This window comes from Crocodylus siamensis, chromosome 1 (genome assembly GCF_052110815.1).
Source record: "Crocodylus siamensis isolate JL-2025a chromosome 1, ASM5211081v1, whole genome shotgun sequence".
Taxonomy (NCBI): Eukaryota; Metazoa; Chordata; order Crocodylia; family Crocodylidae; genus Crocodylus; species Crocodylus siamensis.
Window position 1 is genome coordinate 282,017,427 of NC_143395.1, and position 20,999 is coordinate 282,038,425.

Below are 20,999 nucleotides of genomic sequence, written 5' to 3' on the forward strand. Positions count from 1 at the left end.
CAGAAATATATAAAAACATACTGGTGACCTGCAGATCTATGCTGAAATTTTGTACCAAAACAGAGTTTTACTTTGACATCAGCAACTTCCTTTTTTCTGAACACTTCAGACATTTGATTATTTAAAGATAACTGGTAGAACTGATAATGCCATGGTAACTAATTGACCCTAGTAAGCTATACCAAATGAGAAGTACACCAGGAGGAAGCCTGAGAAAACAAGACGTCATTCATCATGGCTGCGAATGAAGGACACCAATTATCATGGCAAAAATCTTTTCACTTGAGCTGTGACTCCAGATACACCTTGGCCAAGGTTTGGACTTTTAAACTGCAAAGTAAGTTGTGTTGCTTCCTAGATGCAAAGCAACTAAGCCTAACCTCAGATCATGAATGAGTTATTCCTTACCACTGCATGAGGATAAAAAGGGACATGCAAAAGAGTAAGGTAGATGGACTAACATGTTTTTTTTGAAAAAGGTTTCCATGTGAAACTTTAACAACATATTTTCTTTTGCTTTGTTTCAGACTAACCCTTCCAGAAGGGGGAACACACATCTGACATCACGTAACTGGTAAAAATAACCTTTATTCTCTGAAATGCAGATTTTAGCCTTCCAGTTACCACCCCAAACTTGCCTATCAAGAACAAATATAATTCACTAGAGATACAAATATGACCAAATGCTGCATCTAACTACTGAATTAAAGAGACTCCCACTGTTTACAAAGAATGTATGGTTTGTTTTGTTTAAAAAGCATTGTTTTAACATACTCAGAGAATAAAGTGTTCAAAATTACATTACAGGAAAAGGTCAGTGTGGATGGACAGGTGATGCACAGTAATGGACAACAATACAGAAATCCTCTAGGGTGTCAGTCAGTATCTAAGAAATGAAATTAATAACAGATCATTTGCATGTGAAGACTTTATTTATTTCAACAATTAAAGCCAGTCCACACTGAATGGGGTTTGTCTTTCTGTCCAATCGATAGAGACAGACAAGGGGGGAATCTAAAGAAAACGCAACTAGTCTGAAATCTCTGTACCTTCAGGATGGCTGCAATGGGGGGACTTAGGGAAGGGAGAAAAAACTGCTCATTTTGTAACATCTGGTAGAAAGTAAGCAATGTGTATTGATAGATATCAGCAAAACCTGAGCTTTTACCAGGAAAGGAGAAGAGCTGTTTAAGACAAAAGAGAATGCTGGCACAAGAACAGAGTTAAACTGGCCATGGATAAATCTAAGCTGGCATTGAGAAGCAAGTTCTTAAATATCAGAGCAGTGAGGTTCTGGAACAGCCTCAAAATCTAACCTTCCTAAAATGGCACTTGATAAGCTTATAACAGATTACAGGATGTAGCTTTTGTAACAGCAGGCAACTGGATTCAGTAACTATTATGCTCCTTCAAATCCTATGTTCTGTATGTTCTTCTAGATTAGGAGGCAATTTTTCCTGCATAGCTACTATTCCACTTACCTGTTACTAGGGTAGCAAGCACATTGTTTAGGTCTACTGCACATATGCTGGGCAAAGTAGGATAAGGGAAAAAGAAAAGAATGGGGAAGGGAGTAACTGGAGAATTCACCTCCAACCAACTGCATGTAGACATACCTAAGAACCTGGTCCATAGCTTGAAACGCATGTCTATCCTCTGCGCCGATTTATAAATCCATGAGTATCAAATCTATTCTTGATTGGCTACAAGAAAGCCCTCCAATACCATATGGGGAGGAGGAGGGGATTGCACAAGAGAGATGAGATGAATACAGGCAATTCACAACTACATAATGTGAATGCTCTAGTTGTATCTAAACAAGGATACCCCAAAACAACAAAAAAGCCTATCTATAGGAGTAGTAAAGAACAGAAGTCACAGATTTTGTATAGTAAATTAATAATTACAGTAGTATTTAAGAGTACCTGGAAATTTAAGAGTGCTTGAGACAGTAGAAAATTATATTCAGTGCTTATGCTCTGCTTTCTTAACATATTTTAAAGCACCAGATCAAAGTTAGCAGTTTCTCCCTTATCTAGAGAAGGAATAGCTGACAATTTTTTTCCAGCGGGAAAGCCAGGTTAAGATCAAAATGATGAACATAAAAACAATTTACAATAGAGTCCACACAATTTTTTATTTTTTATTTATTAGCTCTGGTGCTGTATAAATGTTGGTAGAATGCCCTGAATCTGTTATTAATAGGGATATATTATTATTAAATCATCTGTTTGGGTGGTAGATTCAGCAGCTTGGGTACTCACAAAAATGCCTTCCACCCAGAAAAAAAGTTGCTCAGTTGCATTCCCTATTAGTACTAAATCTCCAATAACGAAAGTATACCATCTAAGGCAACATTAGTATTTAAGCCTATCTAAATTTGTATGGTTTTACTACTCAAAGATCATACAGCACACTGGAATTCTCTTCCTTGACACCCCAATAACAAACACCTACAATGCGTAATCTTTTAGAGAATTTTCCAACACTTGTTTTTTTAAAATTAGAACGATTATTGACCCAAAGAGAAGAATCAGTAGACCCAAAGAGAAGAATCAGAAGAATCATAAGGAAGAATCAGTTCCATGAATATTCTGATTTAGAAAACACTTACAAAATCATCAAAATATTTTGACATTTAGAACAAATAGAAGTTCAAATTGGAGGACCAAAATGACCTTGAAATGCATTTTACAAGAAGTCAGAAATAAATTTTAAAAATGTAAAAATGAAAAAAATTATAATGAAATGTTTTAAAATCATCAATACTAAACAAACACCTCCTCCCCATTTGACCACATTTTTCCTGATTTTTAGTGTGAAAAATGTTTTCACAAATTAAATTAAGAAAAATATTTGAAATCTACAAAAAATTCTTTCAGGATGGGGAAACAGTTTTCTGGACAGCTTTGCTTACAACCCATTCCTCATAACCAAATACATGAAAAATGTACCTAAAACAGTTATCACTCCCAGAAGACTAAGACTAGCATCTCATTTCCCTTTCTTTCTAGATTAGAAACTGAAGCTGCGGAATAATTTTCTTTGTAGCACCCCAGAGCTAATTCTTTACAAATGACTCCTATTGGACTCAGGACCCTTTTCATTTGTTTGACCCATGCATTTCATCATGGTCTTTGGTGAAGGAGAGGTACATGTAATAAATGTGCATACACCTATAAATGAACCCTAATGAGACTTCTGGGGAAAAACATGAAAACACCAAACCATCACGGTCACTTCTTGCCAGGTTTTATTTGTTCATCAGATTTGAAAAGCAGACTCCAATTGTATGTTACATGCTTACCTTTTCACTATAAGCTTCAGCATCTTATGTGACCCTTTCACCAGACAAATAGCCTCTTGTCTGAACCCAGAGAGGCCCACATCATTGATGCCAACAATTTCATCTCCAGCCAGTAACTTGTCAACAGCTGCAGCTTTGCTCCCTTCTTCAATCTGAAAAAAAGAAAGAAAAAGAAGTCAAAAGTAGAATGACTGAGATCACGTAAGAGCTTGATTTATAAGCAACTTTTATTTATTAGTACTTCATAATATTTGGGTAAGTACTAATACATTGATAAACAGTTAAAATAGAGTAAAATTGTGCATTTATACAGTACAGAAAAAGTTTTAGAGTTAAAACTAATGATAGTGAAATAAACTTTATCAGGAGGAGAAAAATGAAGGAAGATCTTCCTGAAGAGAAGACTAGAACTCTACTAACTGAGGACCGAGTCAAGGGCATTGTAATTCTGATTAACAAATCTCAGCTCTACCTTAAGCTTGAATCAAACATGCACAAGAGAGCCCTGCACATTCATTTTAAAATCTGGTAATCTAGATAAACTAGCCAATAATAATTACAATAACTTTACTAGTACATTCATCTCAAAAGATTTCTGACCTGCTACAGTAACCACAGTATTGTAAAACAAGTTGCATCTGCACAGTGATCTAATCTACTCAATCAGGCATGTAACTGAACTAATATCTAGGGAGAGTAGCAAGTATTTTCTTATGGGAAACAACTGAGCATTTCACAATATCTGGCACAACTATCAAACAATTTTGGGTAGCAGAAAGAAGGGAAGTCCAAGAACCAATAATGACCATGTCACATGCCAAGAGTAATGTGGTTATTTAGAAGTCCACCAGTAGAACACCCGTATGACTGCAGCTGCTGCCAGCATTTTTCACTGATCACAGAAAACGTGAGATTAACCTTTTCTTCAAACTACTCAAATTTTCCTGAAAAAACAGATTACTTTAAAGTAGTCATTTTTTGCCAATCCCCCCATATAGGCAGGCAAGAGACAGACGTACATTGTTAAATCTCTATAACAATTTGCAAATATGACTTGCAGAATTACTGAGTACCTGTAGCTTCCATTGACTTCAGCTACATTTGGATGCTGAATTGACTCGGGCATCATTTGGTCATAATGTGATGCCCGAGTGCCCAGGCCAACAGTGCAGCTGCTTCTATTTTTTCAGACATACCCCGTTTCTGCATCTGAGGCTAGTACTCCAGTTGCCTCATCTTCATTAAACTACTGAGGTTCTTAGTACTTCTGCAAATTAGAACTTTGCCTTCTTTAACTTCTGTTCTCTTCTGCTGTAGACAAAACCATCCTCCTCCTTGCCGTTACTTAGGCTCACTATCTAGGGCCTATTTTTGATTTCTAGTTCTTATATTCTGATACTTCATACTCAAATCCTACCTCTTCTTATTCCCACAAATCAGCCATTTTCTTTTTATCCTCAGAGCTAATCATTTCATGCATGTCCTCATTGACATCCTACACTGAATACTGCAAAAATGCTGGCCTCTCAAGTTCACACTGTCCCCTTCAGATCCATACAAAATGTAATAATCAGAATAACTTTTCTTGTTTACCAGTTTTTGGCATCCTGCCCCTTTTCTAAACCTCTCCATTGCTTTGCCATCCACTATTGCATCAAAGCTTCATATATATCCTCTCTTCTATCATTCCTCATCAAGCTTTATATCATGCCTTCCTCACCCCAGCAGTCCCCAGAATCATCTGCTGCTTGCACAATCATCCCCATGCCTTCTTTTATGCAGCTCTTTATACTTATAATGGCTCCAAATTAGTCGTTGTAAACCTTTTAAGCTGCAGGACAAAATGACCCAGACACAGCTACCACCACCAGTTTTCCCTGTCCCCCACTGCTTCTACTCAAGGGGACTGCTGCCGAAGTCCTCCCCCCACAATTCCTGCTGTAGCTCCAGGTCCACAAGCTGGAGGTTGCTGGCCACTGGGCTAAATTAATCTGGAAGACCACTAACTTTGACATGATCAAGTCCTTCTCAAAACCCATTTTCACCATATTACCTACAATAAATCTACTTGTCCTGTACAGAAATGCCTTACTTCTCATTTCCCTTTCCCTAACTTTGGAGCTTCCCATGAGCTGGATCTTTTTTCTCTTTAAATTGGAGGAGAGCACTAGTACAAATAAAGAACTAAAATAAACGTTTACATTTTATTTCATGTAAAATGAATTCAAATAGTTTATAAGATAATTAACTTAACTCTTAAAAGAAAAACAGAAAAGATTCACAACTGTGTAGGAAATTTCTCTTCAAACAGCACAATCTGCAATAAGGCATCAGACAGATCTGGTATAACTGAAGACTGCTTATGAACAGGGCTTTTCTTTTTTTAGACAGATGCTTCAAGAATGCAAGCATAAATAAAGCAACATAAAGAGAATTATTTCTTGATGAAAACTACATGAAAATGATTTTTTCACCACTCATCTCTCACAAATTAAAGCCCTGTATAAACACTGTTGGAATAGTACCGGTCTTACATCCACACCAAAAAATGCACTGAATAGTTGTTGCTATAGACCCTTTTATAGACCTACATATATTTCAACAACTTAGATAATTAAAATCCAGCAGTTTCCCCATTGTGTAGCAACTACTGCACAACTCATGGCCTTCATATCTGACCTGCTGAGGTTTTATCTAAACCTCAAAAGTTTACTCAAAAATTAAAATCCCACATCAGCTACATGTAGAACTAGAGGGAGCAGAGGTGGAAATCATACTTCTTTGCAAGCAAATGGGTTAGGGAGCTAGAGATCAAGGGTAGAAAACTAAATGTCTTGATAGACAGCCAGAGATGGTCTGAAGTCAATCATAGCTAAGAGAGGAAACACAAGCACCTAGGGACACATGAATCTTGACCCTCTGCACAAGTGCTCTTCAGTCCTTCAAGTACTTAGATGCATTTCTGGATTACCTCTAAATAAACTGCATTTTAAGCCTGAAATGAAACCCAGTGGGACAGAAAATATTAATGAAAAGCATTTGCTTGAATCACTAGGCTTGTGAGTTTATACTGGGGGGAGAATGAAGGTCACACAAGGGTGACTAAAAATTAAGGGGGATAGTATATTATGGTTTTGCAGGCTTTAAACAATAAACCTACATGCAAATTAGCTGTGGCCATTCAGCTGCTGGCAAGGTACCAACCAATTCACCCTGGGGGCTGAAAAGCCTGTGCCACTTGATTATAAACAGTTTGGAAGTTTGAGCCTAAAGACCTTGACAGTGTCTTTTTTTTTTTTTAAGTCCCGTCTCCTAGGGTTTCAAGGAATTTTCATTGTTCTCAGCAAGCCTATTTGTTTTTCCTTCAGGCTGGCAATACACTGACTGAAGAGAGTATTCGGTTACCCCCTCCGAGTTTTCATTTCAGCAAGGGGACTCTGCATTCCACATGGTGTAAGCTTTCCAAAGAGATTGAGTACATATATCCAAAACAACATTAATCACAACTGAAAAACAAGAATAAAGTGAAGCATTCTTTACATATGTCGAGCGAATGATTCTTGGAAATCATGGAAAAGGATAATAAAATCTATAAAATCGCCAATAGTAAAAAGCCTTTAGACTAAAAGGATTAGTGCATATATCTCCCCTGCTGGTTCTAACAAAGGTCCATGAATGATTATGTAAATAACAATTCCATTTCTCTGTGAGTTTGAGATCCAAATATATTCACTAGGGGGAAAAGTGCAATCCCTTTTAATTACACTAACAATAAAATGTTAACCAACAAATTTCTAATGCAAACCTTCCTAAAATAAAGGTTTCACAAGCAACAGTAATAAACACATCTGTAATTCAGTGATTCTCAATCAGGGGCTATGTAGGGTGACCATATTACTTTTATAGAAATCTGGGACACTGCCCCACCCCCAGCAGTGGCGCTCTACCGTGATGTCTGCCCGCCCACCTGCCTGGAGCACCATGCCACTCCTTTTCCCAGCCAACTGCACCCCATACCCCACCCCTGCACCCCTGTGATCCCAGGACTTCTGTTTTAATTTTCACCAACTGGCCAGGACTGGCATATGAAATCTGGGATTGTCCAGGTCAAACTGGGCCGTATGGTGGCCCCCGTGCTGTGGCACCCTGGGGTGCCGTGCAATATTTGCACTATTAGCAGTGAAAACGTGATTCCAAAGTTAAACCTAAGGATTTCAAATTGGAAACCATAGCACTAAAAAAATTCTGCCCTGTTAGTCTTTCTGAGTTCTTTGCAACAGAAAAATTAGCTCTTACATTACTCTTGTCAAAAAAAGAAAAAAAAAAGAAAACAGAGCTGGCATTTTCTGAAGAGTTTCTTGAGCGTCTACTGAGAAGTGCCTCATGCCTATTGAGGGATGCCCTGAGTCTAAATAAGGAGAAGATTCTGATATTATAAAAGCCTTAGTTTCTCAGGGCATAATGCTTTATGTGCACTCTGGTTGCCTCAGTACCAGAGTGCTCTGGACAGACAGATGCATGGTGAAGCGCTGCCATGACAGTGGGGACTGAGGGGCTGGAGCAAGTGGAGGAAGAGGAGGACAGCAGGCACCAGAGCTCCACCATGACACAGGGAATGGAGTGTGGGGTTAGGGTTGAGGTTAGGGTTGGAGGCAGCAGGGGGTGGGGTGCTGGCTGCACAGCACTGGCCTCACCTTGCCCCACATGGCAAAGCGCCACCATGATAGCAGGGACTGGGGCCAGAGCCGGGGACACCAGCCTCACCTCCTCCCCGCCCTGCTCCTTGGAGCCAGGGGCCAGAGGCCCCCACCCTCCCTCCCACAAAAACAGCCAACAGAGAGGAAGCGGCTGCTGGGAAGAGGGGAAGAAGGCAGGGAGGCGAGTGGGAATGGGCAGGGGGATTACCGGTGGCTGCACCCCACTGCATCCACCACTGCTGCCGTGACCTCCGCCACAATTGCCACGGACCCCAGTGCCAGCCCAAATAGGATGTGGAGGGAGGGAGCGGCCTCGGCCCTAGCCCTGGCCTCAGCCCAAAGTGGCAGGGGTGAGGTGGCGAGTGGCTGTGGCCACAACCCAAGGCAGGGGGGAAGGGCCGGACGCAGGTTTCTGTCCCCACGTGGCCCTCTCTCATTCTTGATGGGCAATTTGCTAGTACTTCCATAAAAGACAGAGTACAGAGGCCCTTATAGCCCTTTCCATTCCCTCTCAAATCCTTATTTCATTTCTACATTCATATATTTTTATTTTATTGATTTCATAATATAGCCTATGTATGGATAGTACATCCAGACATATCAAAACTTTGTTAGAGCTACAAACCCTGAAACAGACAAATTTCAACCTCTCTCATCACTGCTAAATATCCAAATGAAAGTTATTGTGTAATTACTTTTCATCCCTCAGGAACAAATACATACACAACAACCACCTCAGCCATGACCGGCACATCGTGATGAGAGACATGCTGGGATGGGATGGGCTCCACCTTTCCCCTAAAGGTAAGCGTGTGTTCTCTTCCAGGTTGGTGAACCTCCTTTGGCGGGCTTTAAACTAGGCTCGTCGGGGGAGGGGGAAGATGAGGGCGGAGGAGACGATGAACTACCAGGCCCAGCAACAGCCAGCGAGCCCAGACCAATGGTCAAAAGGGAGAAACAGGTAAGCGATGGGGGACGGGGCATTGCTGAGACTAGGGGGTCAGTGGGCACAACCGTTGGAGGCCTCAAATGCCTCTACACGAATGCTCGAAGTATGGGGAAGAAGCAGGAGGAACTCGCCCTCCTCCTAGCTGTCACCAGCCCTGACATAGTAGGGATCACAGAAACGTGGTGGGACTCATCGCATGACTGGGCGGTGAGTGTCAAGGGCTATAGGCTATACAGGAGGGACAGGATAGGAAGGAAAGGTGGAGGAGTAGCACTCTACATCAAGGAGGAATATACTTCCTCGTTAATTAGCAAGGGGGTAGAGGGGGGGCACTCTGAGGTGCTCTGGGTTAGAGTAAAAGGCAGTCCAGGGGAGAGAGACTTAACGGTGGGAGTCTACTATAGACGTCCCAACCAGGGAGAAGAGCTCAACCAGGAATTCTTAGGTCAGCTTACAGAGGCAGTGAGGGCTAAGGATGTGGTCATCATGGGGGACCTGAACTTCCCAGACATCTGCTGGGAGGAGCAGTCAGCCAAGTCTGATCGCTCACGTCGGTTCTTAGCCAGAGTGCAGGACCTCCATCTAACCCAGGAGGTGCACAGTCCCACCAGGGGAGACGCCTTGTTGGACCTGGTGCTGGCCACGGGTGATGACCTGGTGAGGGGGCTGCGGGTGATGGGCCACCTGGGAGACAGTGATCATCGCTTGCTGGAATTCACCATCCAGCGTAAGGTGGCAAAGGGCTGCAGCAAGGCAACAGCCCTAGACTTTAGGAGGGCTGACTTCAACAAGCTAAGGAGGATCGTTGGGGAAGCGCTGAGGACCCAGAGGGGAAGGGAATCAGATGTCGAAGGGGAGTGGCTGCTCCTTAAGGAGACGATCCTCCATGCCCAAAGGGAGGTAATCCCAACAAGGGTCAAAGGGAGCAGGAGGGCACATAAACCCCCATGGCTCACTAAGAGCATCCGGGAATGTCTCCTTGCTAAAAGGGAGGCATATACCCAATGGAGAGATGGGGTCATCACCAAGAAGGACTATGTTACAGTCGCCCGAGGATGTAGGGGGGCAGTCAGGAGGGCCAAGGCAGAGATGGAGATAGGACTAGCTTCCCGGATTAAGGACAATAAGAAGTCCTTCTTCAAATACATAGGGGGTAAAAAGAGGGTCCCGGGTAATGTGGGGCCCCTGCAGGACACGATGGGCAACTTAGTCATCACGCCAGATGACAAAGCTAACATATTTAACGATTTCTTTGCCTCTGTCTTCCTAAGTAGGGACCAGTTCAGCCACCTCCCTGCTGGGCCCCCCTCGGGCCCCGAGAGAGACACGCCTGGGCCAGGGGTTAGCGAGGAGTTAGTTAGGGTACTTCTGGAGAGGCTGGACATGTTCAAGTCCGCTGGTCCGGACGATCTTCACCCTAGGGTTCTACAGGAACTGGCCGAGGTCATTGCGGGACCCCTATAGGCGCGGCTCTATGAGCACTCGTGGTGCTCTGGCGAGGTGCCGGAGGACTGGAAGAGGGCCAATGTGGTCCCTATCTTCAAAAAGGGAAAAAAAGAGGACCCGGGAAATTACAGGCCAGTTAGTCTTACCTCAATCCCGGCTAAGCTCTTTGAAAAAATTATCCTGGCACACATCCAGGAGGGCCTTGCGGGGGAATGCATGCTCAGGGGCAACCAACATGGGTTCATCAGTGGCAGGTCTTGTCAGACCAACCTAGTGGCCTTTTACGATCAGGTCACCAAATCATTAGACGCAGGGGTTGCTGTGGATGTAGTCTTTTTGGACTTCCGGAAGGCTTTCGACACTGTCTCTCACCCTGTCCTCATCAAAAAGCTGGGAGACTGTGGTGTCGATGCCCACACAGTCAAATGGGTCGCTAACTGGTTGGAGGGCCGCACCCAGAGGGTGGTAGTGGATGGGTTCTTCTCGACCTGGAAGGACGTGGGCAGTGGGGTTCCGCAGGGCTCGGTCCTCGGGCCCGCACTGTTCAACATCTTCATCAGTGACTTGGATGACGGGGTAGAAAGCACCCTGTTCAAGTTTGCTGATGACACTAAGATGTGGGGGGATGTGGGTGCACTAGAAGGGTGCAATAGGCTACAAGCTGACCTTGACAGGTTGCAACGGTGGGCGGATGAGAATAGGATGGGGTTTAACACTGATAAGTGCAAGGTGTTGCACATGGGGAGGAAGAACCGGCACCACACTTACAGGTTGGGGAACTCCCCTCTTGCCAGCACGGAGACGGAAAAGGATCTTGGAGTCGTCATTGACTCCACGATGAACATGGGCCGGCAGTGTGGGGAGGCAGTCAAGAAGGCCAACCGTACCCTGTCATGCATCCACAGATGCATCTCGAGCAGGTCCAGGGAGGTGATCCTCCCCCTCTATGCGGCACTGGTCAGGCCGCAGCTGGAGTACTGCGTCCAGTTCTGGGCGCCACACTTCAAGAGGGACGTGGACAATATGGAAAGAGTTCAGAGGAGGGCCACTCGTATGATCAGGGGTCAGCAGGGCAGGCCTTATGAGGAGAGGCTACGGGACCTGAACCTGTTTAGCCTCCACAAGAGAAGGTTAAGGGGGGACCTTGTGGCCTGCTACAAACTGGTCAGGGGGGATCAGCAGGTATTGGGGGAGTCCCTGTTCCCCCGTGCGCTGCCAGGAGTGACCAGGAATAACGGTCACAAGCTGGCGGAGGGTAAGTTTAGATTAGATATTAGGAGGCGCTACTTCACAGTCAGGGCGGCTAGGGCCTGGAACCAGCTTCCAGGGGAAGTGGTGCAGGCTCCTAGCCTGGGGATTTTTAAAAGGAAGTTAGATGAGCACCTTGCCGGGGTCATCTGACCCCGGTGCTCTTTCCTGCTAAGGCAGGGGGTCGGACTAGATGATCTACCTAGGTCCCTTCCAACCCTAGCTACTATGAAACTATGAAACTATGAAACCGTAATAAAATAGCTTTTACATATATCTATATACATTCTGATCAATACTGAAAACATCTGGACAGAAAGGCCATTGGAATCATTTCTAATTTACACATGGTACAGAAAGTGGTGTTTTGTGTTCTTCACTATACATTAATATTTCTCAACCTGTGGGTCACCTGGATATATGAAAGGGCCATGCAGAAAAATGTGGAAAATCATGGATTTTCTCCTTTAAAGGAAAAAACTGTGGGAAACCTCAGGATTCCCCTTGCAGGCTTGAAGAGTTCCAGCCTGCAAGAGGCTGCTTCCTTGGGGCTGGGAGTATTGGGAGGAGGGTGATCAGGCAGGGGGTGTCACATGCATGTGCACACACACACACACGCACGTGGCAGCCAAGCACCAGAGAGAGCAGTTCCAACAGCTCCGCCCAGTAAGTCTATGGGATGGTGCACAGACCACACATCAGGCAGACATGTGCCCTCCAGATTTGTGTGCCCACAGTGGACATGGGGCTGCAGCCTAGCCAGACTAGCACAGGCAGGAGCCTCCTCCATGGCCCAGCAAGCAGGACAAAGAGGGGTGGAGAGACTGCACAAGGAGTAATGGACTCACCTTCTCCTGCTGCCACCACTCCCCTCAGGACACAGCTCTACTCTGCAAGGGAGGTAGAGTTGTGGGCAGCGTAGGCAGCCTGAGGGAAGTGGTGACCAGGCCAGCCCATCGCAGTGAGGTAGAGCTGCGGCCCAGTGTGCAAGTGGCTCGTGGCAGGAAGAGGTGAGGACTACACAGATCCAACCAGGTTGCAACCCCATGCCTGATGTGGGCACCCCCCTCCCCCTGCTTCCAACCCCTGCCCCACACACTGGTGGGCTGGGACATGGGGGGCAGTGGGTCAAGAGTAAGGGGCATCAGCAGGCCGGGGGGACGGAGTTGAGGGGCTATGGGTTGGGAGCGAGGGGCACCAGTGATTTTCACTGTACAAATTGCACAGTGATATATGTCACTTAGGACTAATGGAGGACTGCATGTTGATATTGCCATTAATGTTTTCTGTTGGTGTTGATTTCTGTCTTAATTTTAAAGACAGTTGAGCTGCTTTAACTTGTAGTGTGCAATAAGTATTTGGGGGACAAAACACTTGTGCATTTTCTACATCAAATATTCACTGTTTACAAATGGGTCCTGGTACAAAAAAGGTTGAGAACCACTGACCTAGGCAAATTGGAGGATTGGGCCTAAAGAATCTCATGTAGTTTGACAAGGACAAGTACACAGTCCTGCACTTAAGACGGAGCAATCCCATGCACCACTACAACCTGGGGGCTGATTGGCTGGGCAACAGCTCTCCAGAAAAGGACTTGAGGGTTACAGTGGAAAATAAGCTGAATATGAGCCAGCAGTGGGCCCTTGTTGCAAAGAAGGCTAACAGCATACTGGGCTGTATTGGTAGGTGTGTTGCCAGTAGGTCAAGGGAAGTGATTATTTCCCTCTATTCAGCACTGGTGAGGCCACATCTGGAGTACTGTATTCAGTTTTGCGCCCCCCACTACAGAAAGGATGTGGACAAATTGAAGAGAGTCCAGCAGAGGGCAACAAAAGTGATGAGGTGGCTGGGGGACATGACTTCTGAGGAAAGGCTGAGGGAACTGGGCTTATTTAGTCTAGAGAAGAGGAAACAGAGAAGGGACTTAATAGCAGCTTTCAACTACCTGAAGTGGGGTTCAAAAGTGGATGGAGCTAGACTGTTCTGTGATGGCAGATGACAGAACAAGGAGCAATGATCTCAAGCTGAAGCAAGGGAAGTTTAGGTTAGACACTAGGAAAAATTTTCTCACTATGAGGGTAGTAAAACACTTGAACTAGTTACCCAGAGAGGTGGTGGAAGCTCCATTCTTGGAGGTTTTCAAAACCTGGGATGATCTAGTTGGGGATGGCTCTGCTTTGAGCAGGGGGTTGAATTGATGACCTCCTGCAGTCCCTTCTAACCTTAACTTGTTATGATTCTATGATTTTTACTCAGAAACTTTAAAAAAAAGCCTCTTTCTAAATTTCTATCATTTCACAGCCATTTCCCCCTCTCCATTTTAACCTCATTGTTCTTTGTAAACAAGCCATGCCCTTCTATTCCAGTCTTTCAGTTTGTCCCATAATACACAATTTGTATCACAGTTTTGATCTAATTTGATCTAGTTTTAGTTTTTTGTTTATTCTTCATTCTACTGGTACTTGGGCATAAACAGCTCAAATGTTTGGAAGCATGCCCCATTATTCTCACTTCTCTCTCCTTTACGGCACTATTGCCATTTCCCAATTTCCAGCCTTATGACTATAATTTTTTTGCTCACCTATGGGGTTCTTATCACTCAACTAATGCAATTTAAAGCTGTTGCTTCATGGTAAAGGTGCTTTATATTGATACAGATATGGACATGTTTTATAATAACAATCATCATAATCTGTCTACACTAGAGGTTACATCAGTATAATTAGGCTGGTTAAAAAAAAAAAAAAGCACAGCCTAAAAATAGAGTTATCCAAATTGTGTGCATAAACCAACCTTAAGATGCAAAAAAGAATGTCAAGGTATGAGCACAGTTGTCCTGACAACATATTTCAAAATATCTTTCCATGTGCATTTCCTTCAGCTATCAGTAAACACTTTTTAATCTGAACATGTGGGATGGGAATAAGAAAATTTACTCAAAAAATCTTTCAGTAAAACAATGTTTGCTTAAGCCCAATATAGTATCTGTTCCTAAGAAATAGGAGGTATCAATTACATTTCAGGAAGTAAGAAACAAAATATAGGCAATGCCTGCATGTTACAGGATGAACGGACTTTTCATGAAATGTGGTGAAGGTTTCCAGATAAGGGAGACTCGAGAAAAACAAAAGGAAGATTTCACAGGGAGATATGCAGCACATTCAAACGATAATTTCAAATCTACCTCTCAGGCTTGCAAACCTAAGTGGGGGAGTGAGTGAAAAGTGAGTCATGTTTGTAGATCTAAAACTGACAAAGGTTGATAGAGATGCAACAGTTCTAGACTGTGACCCATTAACTTGTGTGTTTATCAGCTTTAACTTTAAATATCCACATTCCTGTATGGACACCTATATAAACAAGTGGAGGGAGGTTGGGAAAGTACAGTGTCACATACGGTATCTAGTTTCATTTAGAATGAAAACATGATATTAGGTTCTTGTCCTTGGAGACTCCTTTCTTTAAAGGGGGGTGGGGGGAAAAGGAGAGAGAAACAGCAGGAAAACAGCTACTTTTGCCATCATTCTGCTATCAGGAGCAACCCCATAAATATATACTTTATCATTCAGACAAAAAGAAAAGCTTTGTGCAGGTTGGGATGTTGATGGTCTGTAAAATCCATTCTATGTTCACAGTAGAGCTACCCTAATAAAAAGTAGTAAGTAAACAAGCCATTAAACTAATTCTCTCAAGGCAAGTAAAATGAAGCAGTAATAAATCAACTGACTCAACATAGTTCAGAATGGGGGGAGGGAAAATCCTTTATAATTAAAGCTTAGCATGAACATAATAGGCTGAGACCCACAATACACAAAAATAACTCCACATGCTGCTATTGCATTTAATTCCACAGGAAACACAGAGTACAGGTTAAGTCCAGACCACCTACAAGCGAAGCTGAAACTCGAAAGGAACAAATGGATATCGGAGATTGTGCATTATGGTAAGATGGTGGACTGCAACATTATTTTTGGCAAGCTGTGAGTATGCTGCACTATAGAAACAGTGCAACATACGTGGCCACACATGCACAAACCCCTGCCTGAAGCATGAAAACGTTACCACAAAGGTGTGCTCTCCAGCAAGGGTGGGGGAAGCACAGTGATAGGGAGCTGATGAGCAAGACATGACCAATGACACTTGGCTGCTCACCTCTGGTTGCCATTGCAAGCTCTGTTGGGGCTTCCTACAAGCCACCAGTGGGAACAATCTCTGCTACCCAATCAACCCTTGCGGGAGCTGGTGAAAAAGATTAAAGCACTGGCAACCTTACAGTTTAAAAATTGCTGGTGCTTTAATGAGCTGCTAGTGCCCAAGCTTTAAAGCTCATAGGCAGTTCTGTCCCATTGCTGCTAGAGACGGGACCGATGTATAGGATCAGCACCAATATATGGAAAATTGAGAACATCGGCAATGGCTTTTTTTCTCTGATGTGGCCGATAAATGCCACATGCATGTGTGCAGCCACAACACAGCATGCAGGCGATAAGGAGCACTGCCTGACAGCATGGAGAGCAGCCAGGTCTGGCTGGTAAGTTTATTGTGGGGAAGGGGTAAGAGGGGAGGGAAGGGCATGGGGGGGAGGCAGATCGAGGGTCCCTCTATAAGGGAGGGACTGGGGCAGGGCCAGGAGCTTCTGCCAACAATGTTGTTACTGCCTGAACATGAGAAGTTGAACAACTTTTTTTGATCCCGAGGAAGGCCTCGGGTTCCTAGACAACAACCTGCGTTTTCACACAGGGGGCATACTCAGGTGGAATGGACTTCACCTCTCCCCTAAAGGCAAGTGTGTCGTTTCTTCCAGATTGGCTGATCTTGTATGGCATGCTTTAAACTAGCTTCACCAAGGGATGGAGCCATAGGAGGACATGAGGACACCTCCCAGCCAAAACAGGTGACAGGCACAAGAAGTACCCAGGTAAGTAACAAAGGTCCAGATAGTCCTAGGAATCGGGGGGGAAGAGGGTGCATGCACCAATAGGAGGCCTTAAATGCCTTTACATTTATGCTCAAAGTATGGGGAATAAGCAGAAGGAACTTGCCTTCTGGATAGCTAGTGCAAAACCAGACTCACTGAAACCTGGTGGGATTCAACCCACAACTGGGTGGTAAACATTAGGGGCTACAGACTATGCAGGCAGAACAGAACAGGGAGGAAAGGCAGGGGCATGGCGCTCTACGTCAAAGAGCAATACATGTCCTCAAGTAACAGGATGGGGTCAGAGGAAGGGCAAACTGAAGTGCTCTGGGTCAGAATACAAGGGGGTCGGGGGGAAAGGGCCTTAACAGCGGGGGTCTACTACAGACCACCCAACCAGGGGGAAGAGCTGGACCAGGAATTCTCTGTTCTGCTCGCAGAGACAGTTAAGTCAAGGGATGTGGTCATCATGGGTGATCTAAACTACCTGGACATTTGCTGAGAGGAGCAGTCAGCCAGGTCTGACCGCTCATGTAGGTTCCTTGCTGCGATACAAGACCTCCCCCTAACCCAGGAGGTACACAGTCCCACCAGGGGGAGTGCCTTGCTAGACCTGGTCCTGGCCATTGTGGTCACCATTTTCATAAAACTGAGGACCCAGGCAACTATAGGCCATTAATTTTAATTCAGTCCTGGGGAAGCTCCTTGAGAAAATTATTGGGGATCACATCTGTGAGGGACCAGCAGCGGGGCTGATGCTCAAGGGCAACCAGCATGGGTACATTAGGTTCATTAGTCAGACCAACCTGATTGCCTTCTACGATCAGATCACAAAATCATTGAACACAGATGTGGTGGATGTAGCCTTTCTGGACTTCAGGAAGGCCTTTGACATGGTCTCCCATCCCATTCTCATTAAAAACCTAAGCAACTGTGGCATTGATGCCTATAGTCAGACCGGTTGCAAATTGGCTAGGGGGCCACACCCAGAGACTGGTGGCAGATAGGTCATATTCGACCTGGAGGGATGTGGGCAGTGGAGTCCCCCAGGGCTTGGGCCTGTACTGTTCAGTTTATTAGTGACTTGGACAAGGGGGTGAAAAGCACCCTGTTCAAATGTGCTGATGACACTAAGATTTGGGGTGAGGTGGGCAAGCTAGAAAGGATGGACAGGATACAACTGGACCTGGACAGGTTACAGGGGTGGGTGAATGTGAATAGGATGGAATTCAGTACTGACAAGTACAGGGTACTGCACTTGGGCATAAAGAACCAGCAGCATACCTACGGGTTGGGGAACTCCCTTCTCGAAAGCACAGTGGCAGAAAGAGATCTTGGAGTCATTATTGATTCTAAAATGATCACTATTGATTCTAAAATGAACATGGGCTGCCAATGTGAGGACAACAGGGGTCATCATTGACTACAAGATGAACATGAGCCTGCAATGCGATGCTGCGGCTAATAAAGCGACCAAAACGCTGCCTTGCATCCATAGATGCTTCTCGAGCAAATCCCGGGACGTCATTTTCCCCTTGTACTCGGCCTTGGTGAGGCCGCAGCTGGAGTACTGCGTCCAGTTTTGGGCTCCACAATTCAAAAAGGATGTGGAGAAGCTTGAGAGAGTCCAGAGGAGAGCCACGCGCATGATCAGAGGTCAGGAAAACAGATCTTACGATGATAGGCTGAGACACATGGGACTCTTCAGCCTGGAAAAGCGCAGGCTCAGGGGTGATCTGATGGCCACCTATAAGTTTATCAGGGGTGACCACCAGGATCTGGGGGAACGTTTGTTCACCAGAGCGCCCCAAGGGATGACGAGGTTGAACGGTCACAAACTCCTGCAAGACCATTTCAGGCTGGACATAAGGAAGAATTTCTTTATTGTCCGAGCCCCCAAGGTCTGGAACAGTCTGCCAGCAGAGGTGGTTCAAGCACCTACATTGAACACCTTCAAGAGTAAATTGGATGCTTATCTTGCTGGGATCCTATGACCCCAGCTGACTTCCTGCCCTTTGGGCAGGGGGCTGGACTCGATGATCTCCCGAGGTCCCTTCCAGCCCTGATGTCTATGAAATCTAAGAACAGTAAGGCAGTCAGTAAGGCATGTATCCAGCAGATGCATCATAAGCAGATCCAAGGAGGTGGTCCTCCCCCTCTATGCGACACTGCTCAGGCCACAGTTGGAGTACTGCATCCAGTTCTTGGCACCATACTTCAGAACTGATGTGGCCAGCATTGAGAGGTCAAGAGGAGGGCCACTCACATGATCAGAGGCAGCAGGGCAGACCCCATGAAGAGAGGCTACAGGACCTGAACCTGTTCAGCCTTCACAAGAGAAGGCTGAGCGGGGATCTAGTGGCCATCTATAAACTTACCAGGGGGGCCAGAGCGAAACGGGTGAGACCCTGTTCCCCGAGCACCTCCCCGAGTAACAAGGAATAACGTCCACAAGTTGATTGAGAGTAGGTTCAGGATAGATATCAGGAGGCACTACTTCACAGTCAGGGTAGCCAGGATCTGGAACCAGCTTCCAAGGGAAGTACTGCTGGCTCCTACCTTAGGGGTCTTTAAAAGGAGGCTTGATAATTACCTAGCTTGGGTCATATGAGCTTAAATTTACCAGGGGTCATATAAGCGCAGTATTCATTCCTCCCCAGGGCAGGGGGTCAGACCTGATGATCTGCTTAGGTCCCTTCTGACCCTACGTCTATGAACCTATAATACAGACCCACCATTTGCGTGTCTGATCAGCCATTTTTTTAGTGGAATAAACAAGGTGAATATTTAGCAGTTTGCTTTTTTGGCCTTGTAAACTCACTTGTAATGTATGATAGATGTAACATCTGCAAGAGGGGTCATTGCATCAATTCTACATACTTATATAACCTCCTTTCCTTTACTGTCATATCTGAGAGTGAGTTCACATACACACACGTGCACAAAAAAGAACTGAGTCTTAAATTGGACATATGCACCGAAATTTAACCTAAGTTAAAGGCAGTGATTTAGAGAAACTCCACTTAGCTCAGACTTACTTCTGGGTACATACATTTTCACTGGAAAAGCTACTTAGATGCCAGTTACTCTGTTCTGCATTCCTAGAAGTCACCATTGTAGCATCTTGGCACCTATCTCTGGCTGTTGAGCTCACAAATTAGGAGCCATCAAACTTAACTTCTCAGAGGGGTCATATTTGGTAGTCAACACAAATGCAAGCCAACAGCTTGAAGGTCAGTTAAGTTACATTAAGCCCCTTCCAGTGACCTCAGCTTCAACAGATTTTGCCTTCAACCCATCTTAGCCCCTGGCCTGGTGATTATAAAACTGTCCTTGGGCTAAAGAAGAACTAGAACTGGTTCTTCAACTTCCTAAGCAAGTCCTCTAATCACTAGGCTACCAGGCAAAAAGTGTCCACCTCTACCATTCCCCTTTTCTCTTCCTCTAACTGTACTACAAAAGAATGAGCTAGTTGCCTTTACATGAAGAAACCACTTAGATGACAAAGTTCAGGTACACATTTCAGGTTGTGACAATCCAAGTTTCACACTCGTGCCTAAAAAAAAGGGTACAGATTAGGGGTGCTGACAGATATGAAACAAAACAAAAACAAAAAACCCCCAGCACTTTACTGGAAGAGGCAGCTTTGACCCGGCTCCACAGCATGTGTATAGATCGGATGCTTCAACAGGGCTTTTTGGTGGCTTTATCTAAACCTGATTGAATCGTCTATTAGATAAAACTGCCAAGTCGTCCCACTGAAGCACCTGATCTATACAGATATTGGGCAAGTCAGGTCAAACTTATGTGAGGCCCTTCTGGGCATCCACTGTGCTTGGCGCAGGGGTGTGCCAAGCTTAAAGCACCATTTGTTTGTTTTTTGTCACATAATCAAGCAGCCTAGGAGATGATTAAAGCTAATTACTAATGCTGTTCTTAGCTCTGGTGGCAATAGTTGCTAACAGTTATAGCCTCTAGAAAGGTGCCAACAAGCTCTGTCCTAGCTTCAGTATAAATGGTATGCAAACGGAAGATTCATAGATGTCTAGAGTCGAAAGGGACCTGATAGATCATCAGGTCCGACCCCCTGCTCCAGGCAGGAAAGAGCACTGGAGTTAGGTAACCCCAGCCAGATGCCTATCTAATCGCCTCTTGAACAGGCTAGGGGAAAGCACCACCTCCCTTGGAAGCCCATTCCATACTCTGGAACTCCTATTTTAATGTCAGACCCTGATAATGCCTTCATCTACCCTCTCCAGACAGTCTCACCTAAACCCTTTATACATTTTCTTTAATGAGCTCTCATGGTCTTAATCTGACCCAGCAAACTTCTACCTCAAAAAGATACGGGAGGCAGAGGAGGGACTCACTGGCATCTTTAAAGCATCACAGGGCAGAGATGGGAACCCAGGAAGGAGAAATTCTTTTAGAAAA

At 44.8% G+C, this 20,999-nt stretch overlaps 1 protein-coding gene across 5 annotated transcripts in view; it reads right to left on the reverse strand.

Annotated features, from left to right (window-relative positions):
- Positions 1 to 20,999, reverse strand: part of SHROOM2 (shroom family member 2) — a 228,770-nt gene that overhangs the window by 124,865 nt on the left and 82,906 nt on the right. For all 5 annotated transcript variants that reach the window (XM_090063968.1, XM_090063987.1, XM_090063961.1 and 2 more), the window contains exon 2: positions 3,308 to 3,459. In XM_090063968.1, the coding sequence (XP_089920094.1) occupies positions 3,308 to 3,330 (23 nt within the window). In that variant the 5' untranslated portion in view covers positions 3,331 to 3,459. The remainder of the gene's footprint in view (positions 1 to 3,307; positions 3,460 to 20,999) is intronic.